Source organism: Apteryx mantelli, chromosome 8 (genome assembly GCF_036417845.1).
Source record: "Apteryx mantelli isolate bAptMan1 chromosome 8, bAptMan1.hap1, whole genome shotgun sequence".
NCBI lineage: Eukaryota > Metazoa > Chordata > Aves > Apterygiformes > Apterygidae > Apteryx > Apteryx mantelli.
In genome coordinates, this window is record NC_089985.1 from 41,268,063 (window position 1) to 41,290,196 (window position 22,134).

Below are 22,134 nucleotides of genomic sequence, written 5' to 3' on the forward strand. Positions count from 1 at the left end.
AAAAAAATGTTTTACAGCTGGTGCGGTTTTCTTTTCTTCGGGGTGCCTTAGCACACGCAAGGACACGGTTTGTCAGTGACAGGTCTTGCTAGAATTTGATGGCTGTGAACTGTTTTCCTTCCTTTCCTCTCAAAGATACTCCCTGAAGAAGAGAAATCCAGATTCAAGTTTCCGGTCTAAAACTGGAGTATTTTCTATTTTAGCAGTAATACTTTATAAGACAGGGTCCACATCCAGATCCTAGTCAAATACATATGTTGGGCATCCACCTTAATTCAAGTTCTTTGGACAAGGTATTTCCCAAAATCCCTATTACTAAAATGTCACGAACTGTTAGCAGCTTCCTGGGTTGGAACTATATTGCGTGAAACTTTTAAATATTTCCGTCGACTCAGGGTGGGAGCAAGCTATCGCACCTTCTAGGTCAGGAGCAGCGGACGTAAAGCGCGGGCAGCGACGGCGCGGCAGCGGGTTGCGCGCGGCGCTGCTCGTCGGGGCCGCGGTGCTGGTGAGAATCAGGGGTTTCACAGGAATGCATGAATTTCACTCAACTTCACACCGTTAGTCCCTTCGGAGCAGGAGCGCGCGTGGCGGCGCCGAGCCCTTGGCCGAGGCCTTCCGCGTGCTGCCGGACGGCAGAAGTATTTCGCGGGCCTTAGAGCGTATAAGGCTGCTCTCAGCTCCCCTGGCCGTAGCCGTTGGACCAGCGTCGCCGTTCCAGATGGGCCCGCGTTGGAGCTTAGCCTTGCTCGGCCCTTCGGGGCGCCTTTCCCGCTGCCCGGAGCGAGCTTACGGGCCCCATTCAGGTCCGGCCTGGGACCTCAGGGCTGCGGAAAGTGGTCAGACAGGACTCAAACCTCCAGGTTTAACCGCTCGCTGGCCAAAAAATGAAAAAAAACCTCGAAATCAGCACTAGTAAATTGTTATCTGGTGTTTTTATATATTATCTAGTTCTGACTATGGATAACCACATAGCAAATGCAGTGCTGGGCCCTGGGCCTGTCCGGCAAAGCATGGTCCAGCTCGGACCACGTTGCCACCACGTTGCTTGAAAAGCCACCGCCTGGCTGTGACGGCCACCGGCTGCGGGTGACGCGGAGGCGCGGGGGCGACCGGCACCTGAGAGCCTTAACACGGGCTTTTGCAAGCTGTGCAAACAAACGATGCTGGCTGGGAGGATGCTGCCATCTCCCTCTTCCTCCCCACCCTTTCACCCGGGGGACTCGCTCGGGTTTTAAACAGATTTAATACTGTATTTTAAAAGGCCGTATGGGCAGTTTGGTAAACATAGAGCGCGCTGAGTCAGAGCTGCAGGCTGAAGTGGTTTGCTTGCGTAGATTAATAAAGACGATTAGCGCAGGGAAAATCTTAGTCCTGCTTTCAGCTACTGCCGGCCTGAAGATTTTTAGTTTTGTGACTGAAGTCGTAGCCTGAGCGTTCACGGAGTTACAGTCTGTGTACGTGCAAAAAAGTAGATACGGACATGTCCAGGTGCCACCCGAGAGCTATTTAGGTGAAGATGTAAATATTCCACATTTTCTAAACCTGGAAGATCATGGCGTGTGAGTCAACTTTTTAAGCTGCACGTGCTCCCCGACTGTTGAAGCTGCGTGTGTGGGTTGCTCTCTATGACTAGCCCGTGATCCACCGTGAGCAATCAATCCTCTCACTTCCCGCAGTGCCCTCCGGTACAATTGCAGGCCAGCTGACGGGACTTACGCACGGTAGCACTTGAAAAATAGGTCAAAAGAGGTCGTTTTTTTTGCAGCGTGCTGCATACCTGAGCGGCTCTGCTAAATGCATAAGTAACAATATCTCTGGGTTTCACCCATAGTTGACAGTCATATTCATTTATTTTGAGAGGCTATGCAAGGGTAGGAAGTTCAAATAAGGTAAATCAGTGAGGTGGACATTATTACCCTTTAAGTGCTTAAAATGTCTATTCTAGGAAAACAGATTAAAATTCCAAACTAAATCAATGTTTTAAGCTCCCATCCTTAATGATAATGCTTTCAAGAAATTGCATTTAGCCATGAAAAAATCCATTTAATTGTATTTTATAATTAATATGATTTAGATGGTTAGCATGATGGCTCAAAACATAATGGGTTATCTGTATGGCTGGTCGTTCCAAGGCTGTGCTGGGCATACGGACGTGAAGGTTAGTAGGTGTCCTAACGTCTTCCTCTGAGTTGTGACTGGGATTCCTTCAGGAGCCACATTCTTAACTTTCATCTTAAAGACCATAAGGAAATTAAATTAAGATGAAACAGAGAACAATTTTATGTTAAATTGTAACCCTTTCAGGAGCCAAGGAATCTGATTTAACAGGTCTAACATTTTACCAATAGCCTGTTCTACACTGCTAAGGGTAGCTTTATTCTGATCCTCATTTAAAATTTCTGGAGAATTTACTTCATAAAGAGCTAAGAAATGTTAATCGACCTTGTCTTTATGTCTAATGCCAGTGGCCAGGTGGAGCTTTTCAAGTGCGTCAGGCGTCGTGCTTGATGCTGGCAGGATGCTTCTCTGATATCTCCTTCCCTTTCCTGCTCCAGCATTTGTTTCACCAGCGTCAAAGGACTTTCATCCCTACAGAATATTTACACCCTAAGCTGTGTTGTCTCTGGTTGTTTTTTGAACCTGGTTTGATGGCTGCGGATGGATATGTGGATGAAAATAACAGCTACATTTTGTGGCAGGTCCACATCCAGATGTTTCTGTTTGTGGTTTGTGAAAGTCTTGTGAAACACTGAAACACAGTTCCGTTAGTCCCTTACATCCTTCATGTTTTTTTTCTCTTTATTGAGTTGAAATCGTCGCTGTGGTCTTCTGTCTGGATGGTTCCTTCCTTTCTTAGGCCTGTTGTGAAAGCCAGCTTGTGGTTTCTCAAGCGGGAGTTTTCAGAGCAGCGGCAGGGTTGCAGGCACCCAGTTCTGCGTAGGTATTGGGTGGACGGACCACTGGTGAAAGCCGCTGGCCCGGGCTCTGCTGTGGGTTGGCATGGGCAAGAGCCGCCTGCCCTGATGCGCAGGGCGCACGGTAACCGAGCGCGGGAGTCCTTCGCCGTGGGTGAGCCAGCTCCAGCGCCGGAAGCCGTCTAGCCACAACAGCACAGGATGGTGCCCCACCTAATTACGCCTGTTGAAAGGCAGGGCTAATTAGTTTTAGGTGGAGCGCCTTGTTAGCACAGCGATGTTGCTTCCAGGATCGGAGTTGGTTTCCCAGCACGTGTAAGCTTACCGGCCCTCTCGGAACCAGCCCGGATGGATCAAATGAGATAATGCGCTGCATGGGACAGGCAGGACCTAAGTGGGTAGCTGGGGGATTTCGTAATCACATCCTGATTTTTCAGTGTCCTTCTCACACTCGCACGTTCACACGCGCACCGTGCGCTTGGGAAGAAAACATTGCTACTCACGCAATGAAATGGTCGTCTTGCTGCGACCCAGCCTTCGCTTAGCTGGGGAAGCAGAAGCACAGTTTGGGCTCCCCTGCATTTACAGGAAACTGGAATTGGGATTTAAATCCCAGTGCTCAATTCCGGATCTGGAATGGAGGCTTCTTCCTGAGGCCCGTGGAAACTAATGGTAGCCCTGCAGCTCCGCGTGCTGTTTGCTCTGCCCTTTGAGGAGTAATTCACGTAAAAGTGTGATGGGGATTCGTTTAATTTAAAAATTTGTAATGGCCTTGGCAATTCTGATCACTCTTCAGAAACTTGTTCAAGGTACGTGTTCATTTCCGTATGAAATGTCTCATCTGAGAAAGTATTTGTTCCTTTTGGCGTTCTCCCCAGCGAACGCTTCCCGGCGTTTGGTTAAGGCAGTCTTTGCGCTCGTTTTGTTAGACTCTGCGTAAGAGAGGGGCTCTCGTATGGGTGTATTTTTCTCTTGACTTGTGAATAGGGCAGGAATCCTACAGGGCAGCAAGGAACTGAGCCTGGTGGGTAAAATGATAACGTGTCGAATCGTGTGTTTGCTCCCTGGGATAAAGTTGGAACTGAGCAATCTTTCCCTTTCATTCAGCAGGCCAAGATTAGATCCTGCCCCTCTTGCCGTTTCGGTCTCTCCCTATCCCCGGACTGAGGCATTCCTACTATGCAGGCAAATCCCGTTCCCAGATTCCCCGTGATATCACTGCTAAGTGACATTTGACAAGATGCTTCCTGCGTTCTGTTACTTCCATTTGGCACCGCAGCAGCCCTGTCACTTACCCCGCTGATTTGCGGCAGCCGCGTGGCGCTGCTCGCTGCGGTGGGCTGCCGCGCGGCGGGGGGACGCTGCCAAAGTGAGCCCTGCCCTGTGGTAAAACACTCGATCCTACCTTAAGGTGAGATGGTATCTCCGATATAAATCCTTCTTCAGAACTTCTTCAGCTTTCCTGGTTAGCCAGCGCTTGGGATTAAATGTTTAGGCTTATCTTCAGATCAGAAGCGAGTTCTCTGGGAAGTTTCAGCCACCTGAAGGTTTTCGTAGTGTTTACGCCTCATTATCCTGCCGAAGGTGCAGCGTTAACTTTGCTTTCGGAACCTTACTCTTTCATCTTTACACTATAAGATTTAAAGTTGAGGTTTACACAGCTGATTTAGAGTATTTGTATGTGTTTTTGATGCATGCACACACACAAACTAAATGTAAGAGTACTTTCTGAATAGCATTCAAGACCCTAACTTTTTGTTAGCTAAACTTTTCCAATGGGTTTCCAATGCCCCATTTCAGTTGAAGAGAGATGTTAGTCATATTTACTCTTCAGGAATGAAGAATCATGACTGAACGTGCTCTACAACCTGCTGCAATGCCTACTGAAGCTTCGGCCCTTCTTTCTGAGGCAACATGGTAAATCCAGCTCTTTGCAAGGCTGTCCTTCAGGAGTAGTGGTCTTCTCTCCGTCTTCTTCATTCTTTTTGAAAATTTGATTTTGGAGTCTCTGATCTTTTCAGTAGTGATCGTTCCACTTTTGTGGGGATGTCACGGGTTCAGAGGTTTCTTGAGCAGCGTGCCAAGGATCTCAAAGGCAGTTGGGCATTCCAGTAAACTGCTGGACTCCTTTAGTAGCCTCGGGCCCTGGACGTTTCCCCCTTTCTCTGTTCCTTCAGTTCTCCGCTCGGCAGCCCACAAAACGCCACAGCTGTACCACACAACGGGCTCCTCCTTCACTTCTGAGCTTCAGCTTCTCTGTGCTCAGCCTGGCACTCTACCCCCTCTGGACTGCAGGGATTTATCACAGTCTGGTGTCTCGGGCTGACCCTTGATTGCCTCTTCCATGCCATCATCTTCTCCTGGAAAAAGCAATGCTCTTGATACCGGTACTCTCAGTACCCTAACGGCCAGTCCAGCTGACCCTGGACGCTGACATTAGAGAAGTAACACTGATGGTAAGTGCTGCTTGTGGGCACCAGCGGTTATTGCCACAAAGGCTGGCAAAATTGTCAGGAGACTTGAGCTACTTCTCCATCTCTGAACATAATAAACAGCAAGCACCCTGCCCCAGATTAATTGCTAAGCAATTGCCCAGTTACTGTTAACAGTCAGTGGTCTGTTCAGTGAGTTGCCAATTACTGTGGATCCTCAGATGACCTGATTCCCATGACCCAGCTCCGATCCTCCCAGCCTGTCCTGGCGCTGGTAGCCATCATGATGACTCTTTGCAGGTTTGTCCAGTTCTGCCTTCACTGGCTTCATCAGCACTCAGCACTTCAGTAGGCTGGCAGCCTGCAGCTCCAGCTCCGGGCTGATCTCTCAGTCTGAGTTTCCTTGAAATGTTTCATTTTTGCCTACCAGAACACTGCTTGGCACCCCCCGTGACCGATCTCCCTCCTCTCACCTTGGAGATGTTCCTGTGAATCACAGGCATCACAGTCAAAGCAAGGTCTGAGACTGACCCGCTGCCCAGTGCCAGGAGCTCCGCTGCATCCTGGCTATTCATAAGCTCTTTTGTTTGTCATTCAGGGCTTCCATTTACTGCTGGATGTCAAGATGCTTTCATTGCCATAAGATTTATTTCACGTCATTTCAGCCACCTAAAAATTACAGAACATTCTCAACTAGTGGCTGTTTTTTAAAGAAAACGTATTGAGAGCTCAGGAGCTAACCATCCTGTTGTGCAGGAAGATCAGGAATTTCAGCAGAAGCCAACTCGATGAAGCAAGGACTAAAATGCAGAAAGAGAGCAGGCAAAGAGTGAGAACAAGACTGGTAACAGGAGCAGCGTAAAAACGTTGTTCTGGCATGTGGGGGTAAATCGGGTAGGCCAAAGCCCAGCTGGAGCTATGACTAGCTGGGAACATGAAGGGAACCAAGAGGGATCCTAACATGAGTATGCTAGCGGTAAAGGAGAGTTCAGAGTAGTAGGTCAGCCTAGTGACAGCAACTACATGAAAGGCGGAGGTACTCAGCGCCTCTTTTGTCTCGGTCGTCACAGCCAAAGGCTGCTCCTGGACCTCTGTGCTGACCTGCGGGGCTTGGGAAGGAGAGGGACAGGCAGCAAGGAAGGAGCAGCAGCTTAGGGACAACTTAGAGGAGACGGATTTGTTCAAATCTGTAGGGCTGGGCAGGATTCAAGCTGAAAAAGCCGGCTGAGGTGTTTGCAAGGCCACTGTGTGTCATTCATGAAAAATCATGCTGATGAGAGAGGTCCCTGACAACTGGAAAAAGGCCCATCTTTGAAAAGGCGAAGTGAGATCTGGGGAGCTATGGGCCAGTCAGACTCACCTTGGTCCCTGGAAAGGTCACTGAGCATGTCCATTGGAATCCGTTTCCAAGTGCGTGAAGGGCATGAAAGGAAATCAGAACCAGTTAACACGGATTTACCAAGGACAAATCATGCTTGATCACCCTGGCCTCCTCCTACAATGAAAGGCCTGGCTATGGGGACATGGGGAGGTATGTGGATGTGATACACGTGACTTCAGTAAGCATTCTGGCATCATTTCCTTCACGTGGAAGCTGAGGAAGTATTGCCTGGACAACCTGACTGTTGAAGGAGGCGAATGTTGCTGGATCACTTGGCTCAAGCATAGTGATCAGTGGCTCATTGTCCAGTTGGTGGCTGATAACAGGAAGGGTAAGGGGCACCTAACAGCACCCCATGGCTGCTTGAAGAAGTGTTAAAACAACAGCAGCACCAAACTTCCTTTTGTAGTGGCAGGTTACTGCCTGCCAAAAAAAAAAGAGGCAATGGTCACAAGCTGCAGCTTGGAAGGAGTGTGGGGGGGATCAGATTGGACATAAGGACAAACTTCTTTGGCAGAAGGGTAGTGCAGCAGTGGGACAGGCCAGCAGTTGGGGAATCTCCATCTTTGGAGGTTTTCAAGACTGAGTTAGACAAAGCTACTACCCTAACGCTGGTGATCAGCTGCAAAGCTAATGCTGGGGTAGTCCTGCACTGAGTGAGAGGCTAGACTAGATGACCTCCGGAGGTCCCTGCAGCCAACTTCTGGGATTCTGTGGTAGCGAGGTGCCTTCTGTAATTAATGGGGAAAGCTGGGCACTTCCAGGAGGTGATTCAAGCCGTCCTAGGAGACACGCTCAGAATAAACTAGAGTCACCCTTTGGAGGTCCCAGTCACTTTCCACTGACGGTGCAGGGAGCTTAGGTGATTAACTTTTAGATGGCTAAAGATAGCTAGATGAACCCCCCAGCCCAGTGACATTTCTCCAGGCTAATATTACTGCTTATCAGTGTTGCTCAAATTACACTGCAGCTGGCTCCGTGGTGGAGCTGCAGTCATCGTGGCTGTTGACTCAGAAACATCACTGCTGCTATGGCAGATGAATGACGAGCAGCCGTCTCGGGCGCTTCAAGCCATGCAAGCCGGCCGAAGTCACGCCGCAGGCATTCTTCCCTTCGCTGGAAGCCGCCTCTTCAGTTACTAAATGAGCTGTGGCTTATTTCTTCTCGGGATAGCTGCTGCGTGGAGACAGAAAGTGGTTTAGTCTCCCATAGTTCCTGTGTCATTCCCTACAGGCAGGACATTTTTCTTTCTCCCTTTCATGTTGCTTTCCACAGTCCCCGTGTCTTCGCTTGGTAAGTTGTCTCTCTTTGCTCCCTGCAGTCTTTCAGCTTGAACCTAGATGTCTGTCTGGCGTTCTTGGCTGGGGCTGTTTTAATCACTGCCTTGGCGTCTTCAGCTCTTCTGGAGCCATTTTTCTAGGGGCTGAGCTCTTCCCAGCAGCCTTTCTGGGCAGCCAAAATCGTGCGTCCCAGAAAGGACCTGTCTTTAATTAGAGACTCTTTAATGGCTCCAGAGTTAAGTGTAAATGCCAGGATTCTCAGCAATGTAACAGCAGAGTTTATGTCTTCTTCTGCTCGCTGCTTGGGGAAAAAAAAAAATACCCCCCAAAATCTTGGCCATATTTTGCCTGAAGTTATAGCGCATGTCAAATGCTTTCATCAACAATTTCAGCATTACAAGCATTATTCCTGGCAGCAGTATCTCACTCATTTCCTGTCATTTTTCGCAATTAGCAGCAGAAAGCTTTCGTTTCAGTTTTTTTTTTTTGTCACTATCTTTCCCTGTCATCTCTGAATACAGACTCCATTGTTTCTGCTGCTTTTGAGCTCGCGTTAAGATTTTGTCTGCTTCCCCCCCAGCTGGATTGCCTCCAGTGCCACCTCCTGATTGCTTCTCTAGCAGCGTCTTTGCCAGTTAATCACGCTGCCTTTCTTCGCCTGGGTTTCGCTGTGCTGACCTCCGTTACCATATTTCATGTATCAGCGTTGGGTGACAGCATAAGAAGATCCCGTGTTTCTAAAATAGCCTTTTGCTCGAAGAGTTATTGAGAGCCCCGCTGCAGTTGCAGCCTGCTCCCCGTTCATTTGCACGCGCTGCCCGTTTCCGTGCCCTCTGCAGACCCTTGCGAATGCCCGCCCTTCTCCCGCTGAGACCCAGCACGCCCAGCATCTCTCCCAGCCTCCAGCCGTGCCCGGCCCGGCCCGCGCTGGGTCCGGGAGGGGAGGAAGGGCCCGTCTCTCCGGCCAGACCTCCCGTGCATGCCGCAGGGAGGCTTTGGTGCAGCTGCAGGTGTGAGAAATGTGAGAGGGGACAGCTGGAGTTACTTGCAGAACTGGAGTCCCCAAAATGTGGTTAGGAGGGGCAGAAGGGCAGGACCATCCATTTGTTCGGGGAGTTGCTCAAGAGACGGGCCTGGCTCCACCTGTCCCACAGGTGCTCGGGCTTTTGCCTTCCTTAGCACATCTGCACTTATCTTTGCAAAAGATATAATTAGTTTCATTGCATGCAATCAAGTGTTGGGGGAAAAAAGCGTGGATCTAAATCTTCTGCCGTTCCCATGAGCGGTGATTGCTCTGTGATCCCAGCACGCGGGCCGCCGCCCTGGGAGCGCGCAGGGGTGCGCAGAGCTGCGGGCGAGCCGGTGTCCCTGCGCGGGCCGTGTTGCCGACATGCGTGCTGTGGGGGAGTCTGCTGGCACGTCTTGCTGTTCGGTATTCACTATTCTTTCTTTAGATACCTTTCTAGCTTTTGTGGTTGAGAAAAAAATTGCAGATCTGAGCCAGAGGTGCCCAAAATACTGAAAAATGCACAAGGCGTCTATAAAGGAAGCCGGTAGCTGCAAGGTGCAGGTGTTTCAGATCTCGTTATTTGAAGCTCATGACTTTTCAGGTCTCCCAGTTCATGAGATGGTGCTATGAGGCTCAGGCACTTTCATTCCCGATTTTAACCAAATCACTGCAGTTGTGCTCTGCTTCTCTTACTATGTTTCCTGTGAATTTTCAAACCCATCTACGGAACAATTTTCTCCAATATATTTGTTGGATCTGTTAGAACAATGGCTTAATTCAAGGAAGCAGCGCTCTGCTCCTGGGCAGTCATGAATGCACTGACAGGATACATTAAACAAATAAATTATTTAGTGTCAGTTGTTTGCTCGGCATTGTCAAGGATAACTGTGTAAACATGTACGCACCGTCTGCAGGCAACCACAGATGCAGGCAGGGAAGGCAGAGGGTGAATGGCCCACAGCCTGCCCTATTCGATCAAGTTTTGGCATGTCGTCGGTTGATAAACCTGTTTTACTGAACACGTTATGTGCTCGGGGGCTGAGAACGATGCTAGGCACCGGCTAGGATTTATCACGGGGCATATAACGAATCTTGCCCTCTGAAGTTAAAATAGCCGCGTTCTGCTGTCGCAAGGGAACTGGAGGAGCACCCGCGGTGCCGCTGGGTCCGACTGACCTTTAGCTAAGCCCTGACCGTCCGCGGGCCTCGGTAAACCACCCGGGCCACCACCCGTTGCTTTTCTAACTCGTGCGTCTCATCCGCGTCATGCCCTGTGATCAGCTGGGTCTTGCCCAAAGCCCGGGAGAGCTCAGCCGGTGGATCCGGCGCCCGTGGCCCAGCTCGTACGTGAGGATCCACAGAGAGGGCTTCCACCGGGGCCACGCGATTGCCCTGCGCTCCTTACGGCGTCCGGGGCTGCTAGGTGCCTCGCTTAGCTGTGAGCTCTTAGTCATTAGTAGTCGCGGATTGGGAAATGTAAATGAAGCCCTCAGTAAACAGTAATGATATTTATCCCACTCGCAAAATAACAGTGGGGCATGCAAACGATGAGCCAGACATCTCCCTTCCCTTCTGAATCAGTCCTTATCATCGCCTGCGATCGCATCGCAACAACGGCGATGACAATATGTGTAGCAAAGACAGTATATTATATAATCGGAATAAATTGTCGTGAAGGCCTCTCGTGTCTTCTACGTGATTGAGACTCCTAACGTCAATATTGCATGGCTTGCAAATTATTGTAAATATTTGTAAATGGGCAAAATATTCAAATGTGCCTAAACCCCCCAGAACAGGGGTTGTGTCCTATTGATTCACGTTGAGAAGTGGGTACATTTTAAAGTGATACCCTTAATGTTATTTTCAAACATTTCTCCAGGAGCCTAGTGGCATGCTTTCAGACATTGCTTAAAGCAGCGTTTTAAGTGACTGTAAGCAGTTTTGTGCGGCAGGATAAACATTTACATGTTTCCATGCAGGGACATTAGGACTTAAGAAAACCCAGCCCCGCGCTGTGCAGCTGGAGCGGAGCTCAGCTCCCAAGTACGGCGGCTCCGTGGCAGCGTGTTTCCCTGTCGCCAGTGCGGGTTAGAAGCATTTTCTTGTGTGCGTTTGTGCTGCAGTCGTTTGTTTCTTATGCGTGTTCTGCTGTTTGAGGTTTTTCTTAAATTTTACAAGTTTGTTAAGCGTCTGCGTTTAGGGAACATTTCAGAGCCTACCTACGGACGTGCTGTGCGTGCCGAATTTGGGGACGGATCCAGCACTGTAAGCCTCTCCCAAGCAAAAGTGAACAACCGCTTTTTTTTAATTTTAAATGACCAGATTTGGTCTTGAGTCTGAGTTGCTGTTGAGGTAAGGTTAATACAGAGTGGTGATACCTTTTATTGGATCAGCTGGAATCGATGGGAAAACAGCCGCGTTTGTGCGCTCAGCAGCCCGCCCTCCAGTCCCCCGGAGCTGCTGGGACAACGGCAGAGCTGGACTGTGCGCTCAAGCACGCGTGGGGGAAGGATGGCCTTAAATGTTAAAGAAGTTTATAATTATGAATAGCTGCAATTTATTGCAGCCAAGATGCAATTAAAAGTAAATAACCCAGAAGACGTCTTAACTGGCACAGTAAACAAATTGCTTTGCGTGCGGAACAGCATATACTGTAAAAGTTTTGAAGACCAGTATAAGTTGCAGTAATTTACTTTTTAACCTTCATTGTAAGAAGCTGCTCTTTGAATATTTCTACATAAAAAGCAGGCCTTTTGGATAGAGACTATTAGCTTTATTTCTGAGTTTCTGCATGCCTAAGGTTACGAGTGAAGTTACATTAGAAGTTGCTGGGGTTTTTTGCAGAATTAAGGATTAAGTCTTTTGCCAGTATAATCAGTTTATAACTTGATGTTTAAGAGCTGAAATGAGCTGAGTTTGTAAAGGTGTCTGCAGATGCTTGTATTCAATATTTCTCACTTGCCAAACCGGGCAGTGGGTTCGCAAGACGGTAACCGTCAGTAGCGGTAGCCTGTTTGGGTGTGTTTAGCTAGTTCATGGAAGACTTAGTTATCCAGCATCTCTGATATTCTATGGAGCAAAGAGAACGGCAGCTTCTCCCCACCGTTTTTATTTACCTGTTTGCAATCTGGTATTTTGGCCTTTCTTTTAAAACTTTTTAGCCTTTCCAGCCAGAAACAGGAAATCCTGCGTCTTTATTTGTTTAAAAGTGACTAGGTGACTGGAGAGACTCATGAGTGAATCAGCAGGGGGAATAACTCGCTTTGCAGTTTTGGATCTTGTTTCAAAAAATGCTTCTTGGCTTGTCGCCCCTGTAAGTCCAGGGCAAAGCCACGGGACGGGGGCGCGGGGCGGGCTGGCCGGGGCACGCGCGACGCTTCGCGGGCCTCGCCTGAAGCGCTCAGCTGCTCTCGTGCTGACCCGTTCCCAGCAAAGAGGGTGTTCTCCAGCACCCAGCACCTTGCAAATACGCAAGAAGAAGAAAAGTCTCAAGTCCGTGTTCACTAGGAGCTCTCACGGTGAGAAAACTATAGCACAGCCAGGTCACTACATGGGGAAAAAGCTTCTAAAAAGGGACTTGCAAGTCACTTTTCTAGTAAGAGGTATTTTATGTTTTATCATCTCATAGAGATCAAAAAGATGGCAAATAATAACAAAAAAATAATTCCTGCAAAATACCGGCATATACATGAATTGCATTAAAGCACATTAGAATGTGGGAATTTCTAAGCACAGACTGAAAAATATCAGGCATTGTGCTTCCTTTAACGACTCGGCGAGGGCATCCTCCGAAAGGGCTGTGACGAGACGTCGCCTGAGCTCCGACTGCAGGGTGGTGGGATCCAGAGCCTTACACGAATGCCATGGAGTACTTAAAGTAAAACTGAAACAAACTCCTTTCAGTGCTGGCGTTCATTTGTTCTTCATTGTATCCCAGAAATGATTTCGCATATGACACTGGAAAAAATGACGGAAATGCCGGTTAGAGCGTAGAAGTAATCTTGCTGGTAAGAGCTTGGTTGTGCAACGCCCAGATATAAACTGAAACCTGATAGGCTTGAAGACACGTCAGATCGTTTTCCAGGAGATTATAGGCAGAAATTGTACAATTGCTTCAGTAAGCGACTGAGTTGGTTGTGCTGTACACGAGGGTTGTCAAAGTGTCCCGGCGGAGAAGGCGAGACGCCAGGATTAGCCGTGCTCCTTGCGGGGGGGGGTTGTACTCCTGAGGCTCACATGGATGTCAGGGCAAGAGCACGTCATGTGGCATCTAAAACTGTGTTTGTTGTTTATTGGGATCCTCGTGGTGACACTAGGTAGCGTTAAGTGAGAGAATCCTGATGCGCTTCCTTTCCTTCCTCCAGCACTTCTTTTTCTTCCCCCCCTTCCTCACTCTAATTCCCGCTTTTGCGATTCCCGGTTTTGGTTCTGCACTGGCGTTTTTAATTCCCCCGTCGCCTCCAGCTGCCGGCCCGCCGTGCGGGCTGCTCTCCTCTCCGGTGCCCTACGCGCTCGCTCTGCCCCAACACGCAGCGCTGCCGCAGCTGCCCTGGCGGCGAAGCCTCACGGCCGCGCGCGGGTCGCCCCGCTGCGAGTGCCTGGGGGGACAGCGGGGTCCTGGGGCGCGTTGCTTCCAGCCGCTGCCGGGAGCGCTGGGCACGCCGACGGGAGTTAATCCATGCATACTTGCAAAATTACCTTGTACGCTTGCGATCCAGCAACATATTTCCTCCGGCTCCCTCCTGCCCAGGCCTTGGTCCTGCAGGAGCTGCCTAGGTCGTGGAGACCTTCTGTGCGGTGGGCACAGAGGGCAGAGCCCATGCGCACCCCCGGGCCTTTCCCCTGCAAAACTGCACGAAGCACCTGTGATTTTTTTTCTTGCAGTTAGTACTAAGCACTTCTCGAAGCCGGGAGCCGTCTGACGGGTCATTGCGTGCACACGCATAGTCGCCGGCGTGAACAAGATGATAGTTGCCGTTGGCTTAGCCCTGCCCGTTAGGAGCGACGGGACGGCAGCCTTGCTGGGCGCTGTGCAAGGCAGCGGCTGCCGAGAGCAGATCGGGCCCTCGCGCATCACGCCGTATCGCTTACAGCGCCGGCTGTGGGAGTCCCTGCATCAGCTGCCGGCAGCAGTGCCCTTTTCCGAGGGCTTTCTTTGTTGGGTTCTGCTGAAAAGTGTGTTTTCAGTATCAAAATGTACGATTAATTTTAAAACATTATTCAAATGTGATTAAAGTGGCATATATCCCCGAATAGCAACCGTTACGGAAGTTAGAAAATGTATGTGATTCCATTATAAGATCATTCCCACAGTAGGTTGTTATATTTTTGCAAGAACAAGTTCTAATTGTTTTTAAATCTTACTGTTACTTTTGGATATTTGCCTAACTTAGAACAAATGTCATTAGGGACTAAGAGCATGTATTTTAATTTTGTACTCTGTTTTTCAAAAAAAACCTGGTGCGAATTGAGCCGTGTCTGTGGAGTCACAGCGAGCGCTTTCCCAATTTATTTGTAAATAGTCACAACAGCTTAACGAGCAGTGAGGCAGCCGAGCCGCACGTACCGGAGGAGGGCCGGTTTCATAGGAATCCGTAGGAATCGGTGTCTCAGGACTGAGTGGCGCCTGACTGGGTCACTTGGAAAGTTGCCCTGGGACAGTCACCTAGTTTCTAGTAAGAGCTGAACTCTTGCCGTCTCCCTTCCATCAAGGAGGACACGACTAGTGTCTTTTCTTCTACAGGGCTATCTAATTTCTTGCAACTTGTGGGAACGCAGTCTCTCTGACATACCTACTGATCTAGCAGAGTTGGTTGAAGCTCCCCAGCAGGTTCAGAAATTACTGCCTGAGGGACAGAGGAGGGAGGGAGGGTGGAGGTGCAGAAGGAGGTGCAGAAAGACGTGCAGACACACAATCGCAGCCCGCTCTCATAGGTCTCACTTGCTCAAGAAACCAAGCTAAAGAAGGGTTTGGGTTAGTCAAAACCAGAGGACCCCCAAGAGTTTCAGGACAGCCACCCAAGGGGGTGAGTGGTGCAGTGCAGCACCCGTCCTGCTCTGCGATAGCGCATCGCATCTACCCGATGCGACCCAAAGTGCGGCGGCGCTTCGGAGGGGACGACGGCAGCGGTCGCTCCTGCGCAGCAACAGGTAACATTGATCACTGTGCCGAAAGATCTGGATTTAGCCGTGGACAGATGACGGCAGATGTTGCGCCCAGGGCAGTGTCGCAAAGCACGGTGCCTGCTAGGCTGCCTCAGGGCAACCGCGCTGCCAGCTGCCTGCCAAGGCGCTCGCCGCTCTTCCAGGCTGGGCTCACCCTCGGGTATGAACAAGCAGAGAAGTCACATTTTCCCCCATAAAGTGATACTTAATAAGAATTTTTTACTAACACTTTGCTGTATCTTTGCTCATTAAAATGACTAAGAGATACTTTAAATGGCAGTTGTCAAGACATCTGCATTTAAATCATTAATCTATGTCCCTTAAGTGTTTTTGCTGAAATGGCCTAAGTAAGTGATAACGCTCGTGTCTTTACATTTGCATCGCACACTTGAGCCTGAATGAATCCCCCCCCACTGTTTCGCAGCCTTCATTCAGGTAGCCCCACAGCAAAACAGCCGGGGGAAGGAGGCATAATTCTGCACAACTGTGCAACATTATCCTGTGCTAAAAATTCGTCACCCCTCCGCCTAGGTTTCTAAAACAGTCATTGTATTTTTATCTCGCTTTCTAAAAACTTAAAAATTTAGAACTGCCAATAGTTTCACTAGCCTAATACCAAACCAATTTGCTCTACAGCTAAGCCCTAAAGTTTACGCTTTCATATTTTGTAATATTTTCCTTAATATTTTCTGTTTTTTCAGTTTCTTTTTTCCTTTTACTACACAAAACTCAGATTACAAAGTAAAGGAATTGCGTGGACCCTTCCTCAACTCCAGGGAGAATACGTATTTCAGTCTCAAGTTTAGATTTCTGCTCTCATTGCTACATTGCCCCGGTGGTTCTTGCAGAGGTACAGACCTAAGGAACAGCAGGAGTTGAGGGGCAGCGGCAGGCAGCGGCAGGCAGCAGCAGGCAGCGGCGGGCCGGGTCCCGGAGCTCTGCGCTTCGCCAGGGCTGGAAGTCTCCAAATGAGCCAGATTAATGTGGAGTGCAACAGTTGCTCGTCTTCATGCGGCAAGGGGAGCGAAACCCGTTACTGACTGCTGCGGGAACGCACGCTAGGCTAGCGGGGGGGGGTCACGCTGCGGCTCTGTTTACTGCTCCGAAATCTTAGAACAGAAGAAGGTTATAATAATACGTTAGTTTGTTGTTTAAACATATGGTGAACTCCCGTTTAGTTTGCCTGACTAGCTGTTTTTTTCTATTCCTAAAGTAATGATTTTGTCCGTGTTAATCTTATCAGTAAATACAAACATTTGTGATTCGAAGGAATCTGAGCCCTTCCAGTTCAGCTAATTTACATGATAAGCTAGAGCTGATAGAAAGTGTGGAAGTTCGCAAGGAAAATGCACACTAGTTCTGCATTTATCTATTTTGGCTATTTCCACCTGCTCTTTTGATCTATGCAGGAAGAGATCACTTGCTGTGTTTTGGGCTCTGTAAGCTCAGAAAAAACCTTAGCTTTTGATGATACTACGATTCAGGTTTACTCTCTTTCTTTAAAGCGTATCTGCAGCGAGCGCTCCCGCTAGTTCACTGATGAGTTAGTCTCTGGCGGTGTTTATTTTCTGCTGGGAAACTTTGAGTGTCGAACCTACACGCTCTGTACAACACTTACTAACGGGGGTCAGTGACTTTATGGATGTGGTTAATGAGGGGGAGAATTTATCCTTCCGAAGGCAGGTGGGAGCAGGAGGTGCCGGCCCCGGCCCCGGTTCTCGCGGGGCCGCACCGTTCCCGCGGCGTTTGCCAGCTGATGTCGGGGAGGAGAGGGGAGAGGTGCTGGTTCCAGGTGCGCCGGGGGACACGCGCTGCGGCGTCCCCGCCTGTGTTCGCCGGGGCCCGCGGCGTGCTGCGGCACGCACACGTATGTGCCGCGTGTGCGTACGGCGCGTGTCACATTGCGTGCACCGCGTGAGCGCGCACCGTGGCGCGCCTGGCCTCTGATGTCACTGCGACCTGCTCGGCCGGGGCCGGCAGAAACGCTGAGCCCGTGAACGTTGACAGATTCATGGGTTAAGTGTATGCCACGCCGGTGTTATGAGAAGCAGTTACATTCATGGGGAGATTCTTATGATTCACTGTATCCGCTTATGTAAACCTTTACTTTTACGCTGAGACCGCTCGGGAGCACGTTGCCCTTCTGGCAGGGCAAGGAGCAGAGCTTGGTGGGGCTGGGGACTGGGGCTGGTGGGGAGCAGGGGCTGGCAGGGCCAGGCACTGGGGCTGGTGGGGAGCAGGGGTCAGCGGGTTGGGGAGCAGGGACTGGCAGGGAGCAGGGGCTGGCAGGGTTGGGGACTGGGGCCAGTGGGGAGCAGGGGCTGGCAGGGAGCAGAGCCCAGTGGGGTTGGGGAGCTGGCAGGGTTTGGGATCGGGATGAGGTGGGTTTGGGGTGCAGGGACCTGGTGGGGTTGGGGTGCAGAGGCCTGGTGGGGTTGGGGTGCAGGGACCTGGTGGGGTTGGGGAGCAGGGTCCTGGTGGGGTTGGGGAGCAGGGTCCCGGTGGGGTTGGGGTGCAGAGGCCTGGTGGGGTTGGGGTGCAGAGGCCTGGTAGGGTTGGGGAGCAGGGTCCTGGTGGGGTTTGGGTGCAGGGACCTGGTGGGGTTGGGGTGCAGGGCTGGCAGGGAGCAGGGACCACCAGGGAGCAGGGTGAGGAGCAGGGACCTGGTGGGGTTTGGGTGCAGGGACCTGGTGGGGTTGGGGTGCAGGGCTGGCAGGGAGCAGGGACCACCAGGGAGCAGGGTGAGGAGCAGGGACCTGGTGGGGTTGGGGTGCAGGGTCCTGGTGGGGTTGGGGTGCAGGGACCTGGTGGGGTTGGGGAGCAGGGACCTGGTGGGGTTGGGGTGCAGGGACCTGGTGGGGTTGGGGTGCAGAGGCCTGGTGGGGTTAGGGTGCAGGGTCCTGGTAGGGTTGGGGAGCAGGGTCCTGGTGGGGTTTGGGTGCAGGGACCTGGTGGGGTTGGGGTGCAGGGACCTGGTGGGGTTGGGGTGCAGAGGCCTGGTGGGGTTGGGGAGCAGGGACCTGGTGGGGTTGGGGTGCAGGGACCTGGTGGGGTTGGGGTGCAGCAACCTGTTGGGGTTGGGGTGCAGAGGCCTGGTGGGGTTGGGGTGCAGAGGCCTGTTGGGGTTGGGGTGCAGAGGCCTGGTGGGGTTAGGGTGCAGGGTCCTGGTAGGGTTGGGGAGCAGGGTCCTGGTGGGGTTTGGGTGCAGGGACCTGGTGGGGTTGGGGTGCAGGGCTGCCGGGGAGTGGGGACCACCAGGGAGCAGGGACCACCAGGGAGCAGGGTGAGGAGCAGGGTCCTGGTGGGGTTGGGGTGCAGGGTCCTGGTGGGGTTGGGGTGCAGGGCTGCCGGGGAGCGGGGACCACCAGGGAGCAGGGTGAGGAGCAGGGTCCTGGTGGGGTTGGGGTGCAGGGACCTGGTGGGGTTGGGGTGCAGGGTCCTGGTGGGGTTGGGGTGCAGGGCTGCCGGGGAGCGGGGACCACCAGGGAGCAGGGTGAGGAGCAGGGTCCTGGTGGGGTTGGGGTGCAGGGACCTGGTGGGGTTGGGGTGCAGGGACCTGGTGGGGTTTGGGTGCAGGGACCTGGTGGGGTTGGGGTGCAGGGCTGCCGGGGAGCGGGGACCACCAGGGAGCAGGGACCACCAGGGAGCAGGGTGAGGAGCAGGGTCCTGGTGGGGTTGGGGTGCAGGGACCTGGTGGGGTTGGGGTGCAGGGTCCTGGTGGGGTTGGGGTGCAGGGACCTGGTGGGGTTGGGGTGCAGGGCTGCCGGGGAGTGGGGGGCGGCGGCGCCGGGGAGCAGGGCAGCGCGCAGCCCCCTGCCCGGGGTCGGGGCCGGGGTCGGGGCCGGTCCCGGCGCGCAGGGCGCCCTCGGCGGCGCGGGCAGCCCCGGCGGGTCGGGCCGGGCCGGGCCGGGCCAGGCGTGTCCGCTCCGCCCGGGGCCGGGGCGTTTCGGGGCGTTTCGGGGCGTTGCGGGGCGGGCGGGGATTCGCGCGGCGGCGGCGGCGGCGGCGGCGGCGAGGGCAGCGGCGGCGGCGCATGATGAGGCAGCGGCGCGGCTCCTCGGGCGGCCCCGCCATGCAGAGGCTGCAGCCGCGCCAGCCCGCCCGCATGTCCGTGCGCTTGTTTGCAGAGGAGCCCTACCAGAAGCTGGCCATGGAGACGCTGGAGGAGCTCGACTGGTGCCTGGACCAGCTGGAGACCATCCAGACGTACCGCTCCGTCAGCGAGATGGCCTCCAACAAGGTGAGCGGAGCGGAGCGGAGCGGAGCGGAGCGGAGCGGGCGGCCCCGAGCCTCCGGCCCCGCGCGGCAGCGCCGCTCGTTTCGGGCCCCCCCCCCCCAAAAAAAGCCCCCGCTCCCCGTGGGAGCCGCGGTGCCCGCGCGCCGCGCAGCCCCGGCCGGCGACTTCGAGGGTAGATGGCAGCGCTGCCTCCGCGCCACGCTCGCGGGGGCGCCCGCGCCTGCCGCCACGGTGAGGGGCGCGGGCCTCGCCCCCCTCCCGCGCCCCCGCCGCCCGCTCGCTTTTCGTTAACGCGCCGCGGGCAGGAGGGGGGCTCGCTTCTTCCCTGCCAGGAGTAAGGTGCGAAAACTAAGCGAACTGCGCTAAAAGTCCCAGCGGCAGGAGCGTGCTGAGAAAAGAGCGGAGGGAAGGAAAGGCGGCGCGGGCTCTGCACACCCCCCCCCCCCCCACGAAGCGCAGTTTGAGGTGCTTTTCCTCGCCCCCCCCCCCCGCTCCCAGTGCCTGGCGTCCGGCCCCCCGGGCTCCATCCCTCCGAGCCGAAGGATCGCGGGCGGGTTTCCCCGAGCCCCCCCCCCGCCCCGAGGCAGCCGTCGGGAGGGGGCGGCCGCGGCGCTGCTGCCCCCGGGCCCGGGGGGGTCCCCGGCACCCGTGCGCCGGCCGGTGCGGCGGGGCGTGCTGCGCCCCGGCTGCAACAGCTCTCTGCTCCCTGCCTGCCTGTTGCCACGGTTAAACCCGGGTCTGAGCTGTTCCGCACAAACCCAAAGTTGTCATTTTTTCCTAATGGGATATTAACGAAGCCAGAAATACTGAATCATAAACTGGTTTTATGGAATAAGTTAAGCAAACAAATCCCGTGTTATTTCAACTTCCTTCTCTGTCAGTGGTTACTACAACGGGCAGGGGCAAAGGAAGCAATAAAAGTTTTATAGACCAAGCTTTCAAGAGAGAAATATTATATTTTTGAGTTTGTCAGGCTGAATGTTGGAACGGGTTTAGCCTGCTGAGAAAACTGCGTTTGAAACGCAGACGGTTACGTCCCGCCTTTTGAGATACCTCTGTCCCACTGAGTGCCATGTCTGGACTCAGAAAGGTGAAAGACTAGCTAAATTGCTTTCTGCGCGGTAATTAGAAGTTGTGATCCTTGCGTGTGGAAATGTCTTACACCTCACAGGTCAAGCGAAATGTTCCTGAAACTTTGTTCCTTCATAATCCATTTTCTGAAATGTCTGCAGTTTCTGGTCAGCTTCCAGTTACCTTCTTCATCTATGAAAGAAAAGCATGAAACGGCTTTATGTCCTGCTTTCCTCATCCGCAGTAAATATTGACACAAATTAGTCTGGGGGTTTGTGGCTCTCGCGTACAGTCGTTCCAAGTGAACTTCGCAGTGTGACAAGCCATTCAGCTGGAAACGTGTGTGTTTAGAAGTGGTCTGAAATATTCGATAATTTGTCAGATTTTCCATTCTTGACGTACCCAAATCAACAGTCTGCTTCAGTCCAAGGCATTTAAATATGTCGCTGGTAAATAGCAAAACAGTCAGATGTTTTGAAAACAGGATGCTTAGGCTCCACATTATTAAAGAAGAACGGAAAGAGAAACAGTATAGATAGGAAGAAAGCAAATAGACTCAGCATGATCCCGAGCGCAAGAACAGTATAAACAGTGACCTATCTCCTGACCTCTGCTATTGCCGAGCTCCTGGCCCCGCGCCGCTGCAGCCAAACTACGTCACTGGAGCCTGATAGTAGGCATGGCACAGCTGTTGCAAGTGTGACTCGAATTTCCTGTCTCCTTCCTGACAGACGTAGTTTAGAAAATCCAGAGTTGCAACAACAGCAGGCAGAGAGGGAGGCCCGCGGCATACGTGTTTGCAGGGCAATTCCCAGAACTCCTGCGCCCAGAAGGGAAACGCCGTGCGGGGCAGCATCCTGGCTATCAACTGATGCTTTTCGGAAAACAGCAGTTAAAGCACGTGCGTATGGTTTTTTAAGATGTGAGTTAATTACAGGGAAGTGAGTAAATGAGCAGCTAATCTTAGTGTGAGCTAACAAGCCTCTGACGGTGGAACTGCCGTCAAGGGGAGCCAAGGGTGCGTTGCAGCCTGCGAGACAGACGCTACAGTGCTGGCTGCAATTGGACATAAAACTGGCAAAAAGGGGAGCTCTGTTCCCCGTGTGTTTTATCGAAGTCAAAGTCTGTGATTCCTAATGCGCTGTCAGAGCCCCGCAGCGCTGCTCTGCAGGCCAGCCAAGGGCCTTTGCCTCTTCCAGCTGTGAGCTCCTGCTAAACAACAACTTACTGTGCAGCCGTGCCCATCGTAGCAATTTGGTGAGGTGGACAAGTCGGAGATCTACATCCAACTCATCTTTTCTATTTTTCAGTCATTAGAACGCCTAACTTCCTAAATTAGAGGAAAAGCTACCTGGAAAAGCTGACACGCACCGTGAGTTTCTGCACCGCACTGCATTAGAAGTTGCGTAAGATGGTGTGTCCCCTCGTGTGTCCCTGTGCGTAATGCTGCATCCTCTTCGCCAAGTTTGTGGAAGCACAGGGGATGCAACCAACACAAAGGGAATTTATTTTCCTAACATTACACTGATCTTCTGCTGCGAGCAGAGTACGGCACTGCAGCTTTGCAGTGAAACAAAATGACCTGCGAAGTTCTGCAGGTGCTGCATGCTGCCTTTGAAAGCAGACCATACCTGCCTGTGT

The 22,134-nt window shown here is 52.3% G+C and overlaps 1 protein-coding gene across 1 annotated transcript in view; it reads left to right on the forward strand.

Moving 5' to 3' along the window:
- PDE4B (phosphodiesterase 4B) overlaps positions 1 to 22,134 on the forward strand; it is a 93,692-nt gene that overhangs the window by 50,213 nt on the left and 21,345 nt on the right. Inside the window, exon 6 of the mRNA XM_067301373.1 lies at positions 19,313 to 19,425. Coding sequence (XP_067157474.1) covers positions 19,313 to 19,425 — 113 coding nt within the window. The remainder of the gene's footprint in view (positions 1 to 19,312; positions 19,426 to 22,134) is intronic.